Source organism: Hipposideros armiger, unplaced genomic scaffold (assembly GCF_001890085.2).
Source record: "Hipposideros armiger isolate ML-2016 unplaced genomic scaffold, ASM189008v1 scaffold_553, whole genome shotgun sequence".
NCBI classification, from domain to species: domain Eukaryota; kingdom Metazoa; phylum Chordata; class Mammalia; order Chiroptera; family Hipposideridae; genus Hipposideros; species Hipposideros armiger.
This window is the reverse complement of record NW_017731903.1, coordinates 1,274,269-1,276,675: the sequence shown is the minus strand read 5'-3', so window position 1 is coordinate 1,276,675 and position 2,407 is coordinate 1,274,269. Positions and strand designations below refer to the sequence as shown.

The 2,407-nt window shown below is 43.0% G+C and overlaps 1 protein-coding gene across 1 annotated transcript in view; it reads left to right on the top strand.

The window, feature by feature from the left end:
• Positions 1-2,407, top strand: part of TACR1 (tachykinin receptor 1) — a 157,488-nt gene that overhangs the window by 74,618 nt on the left and 80,463 nt on the right. The window contains exon 2 of the mRNA XM_019623526.1: positions 2,109-2,303. Coding sequence (XP_019479071.1) covers positions 2,109-2,303 — 195 coding nt within the window. The remainder of the gene's footprint in view (positions 1-2,108; positions 2,304-2,407) is intronic.

The window sequence follows — 2,407 nt, the reverse complement described above, 5'->3', positions numbered from 1 at the left end:
GAAGTACCTGTGGCCCCTTGGGGTATCCTAAAGAAGACAAACAATGCTTGATTCATGACATCTTAAGAGTTGTTTTTGCCCTTTTGATGTTCCATGGGTGGCAGTTGAGTCATAGGCTATATAGCCACTAACTCAACCAGGGAAGCTTGCCCAGAGATTTACAAATTACTACTCACCTCCACCACAATATCTTTTTCAAGTCTCACCCTAATTCCACTCTCTCTTAACTTTGAGACCACCTACCCACTTTTCCAAAGAGATAGAAGGAAAAGACCCTGGGGTTTCCTACCTGGAGGTTATCATCACATCTCATAATATGTAAATGCTGACCTGAAGCATCCTACTATCCAGCATCCATACACCAAACACCTTCAGTGGCATTGCTCTTAGAGACCAGAGAAGGCAAACCTATGTTCCTAGCAAGAAAACGTGGGAAAGGTATTCTAAAGTTTAGGATTCTAAAAGAATGCTCAGGAAAGCCTTCATGAAAACTGAGCCATCCAGCTTCCTGGACAGTAAGTCAGATCTAATCATAACAGAGCAGAGAGGGAGGCTCTGAACGCTTCCTGCCCTCCAAGCCAGATACTTGGCAGGATCACCCCAAATCCAACTAAGCATACCTCCTTATTCTCCTGCAATAGCCCACCTGCCCTTCCAAGGCTTGCTGACCTCTGCAGCTGCCCTAAGCCTCTAAGGTACTTATCAGATTACCACCGGAGGTCACACACCCTACAGTCATGTTGTGGCTGCTTATTTATGCACCTTTTCTCCCTGGAGAAGTTAGAAGCTCAGAGCCCAGAAGGAAATGCTGTGTTCTACATGCAGCAGGTGACTGTTGTGAATTTGTTGAGTGCATACTGAATGAAATGGCTTTACTTGTAACCCAGGCCCCAGTTCTGGCCTAGAGAGTCTAGGAATCCAAAGAGTGTAGAGAAAGAATTATGTGGAATTATGTGGAGGCAGCTGACATCTGTGTTGCTGTCTGCTCATTTCTGAAGTCTCCACCGACCGATCATTCTGTCCCCATGGAAGCCAGAAATACCTGCGTGTCAGAGAATCAACTGTGTGATTCTGAGGTTTTTCTCATATAATAAACCCCAAAGGTGGTTTAAGACATACTTGCTACTCTGAAAAGAAATGTACATTTAAGGGATGGATCTATAACTTTGCAAGAAAAATACACTAAGGGATATGCCTTTTTAAATGAAGGAGGCAGGATTGATGTGATTATAACTGATATGAAATGCTGATTTAAACATTTATTATTCCTTAAAGTTCTGCTATACCTCAGAGGCTGCACACAAATTCAAATGTGTGGGCACATTCATTCAGAGGACACCATCAAGTGCGTGGTACCAGATGGGAGGAGATGGAGGCAGGCTCCAGGCTCTAAGACCTCATTCGCTTTGCTTCTCCCACCCCCTTCCTGCAAGGAGGTTTCCTGTACTCTGGCCTTTGATACGTTCCAGTGAGTCTGTCTCAGCAAGTGGAGATTTTCTCCTCATGAAGCATGTGTTGTTAGCTCCACACTGACTTCTAGACTTTCAAAGAATTGATGAGGATTTCTCCAAGAGCCGTTGATTTTTTGTTGGCTTGAGGCCACTGCTTTCTCACACATATGCATTCACCTCCCTTCAAATTTTATGGGCCTGTGTAGGATTGCTAGCTTTTTAAATTGCCACATGAGGACTTTAAAAGCTCCTATTTCTATCACGATTACTCCTTAATCCAGTAAGGATAAAGATAATCTCTATATTGAAGACATTTACCACATTTTTTTTCTAATTTCACTCTAAGCCATTGGCCTCTACTTGGACATTGTGTCTCCAGCATGAGCATTCCTATGATAAAAACTTTTCCTGGAATGTTGCTTAGATGGGTTCTGAAATATTTAAAAATCTAGCTGATTATTTCTTATGGATTTTAGCATTTTATGTCAAAAGTCATAAAGCTTAAGAAAGGCATAGGAAAAAGTTATCAGAGCATAGTTGTAAAAATCAAGAGAAGTCAAGAATTTATGGGATTTTTCACTGGCAGGAACAATGTATAATCATTAGTGTAGATTTTGGTGAATAAATGGGAACTTTGTCCTTTCTCCTATGTTCCAGGTACATGGCCATCATCCATCCCCTCCAGCCCCGGCTGTCAGCCACAGCTACCAAGGCGGTCATCTGTGTCATCTGGGTCCTGGCTCTCCTGCTGTCCTTCCCCCTGGGCTATTACTCAACCACGGTGACCTATCCCGAGAGGGTGGTGTGCATGACCCGATGGCCGAAGCATCCCAAAAAAGCTTATGAGAAAGCGTAAGTAGAGACAACTCCCTGGTGCCTTCCTTGATCCTTCTCATTTCTTCCTTCTTTCCACATTCTTATGTTAGCTAGGATTTAATGTATATCCATAAGCATTC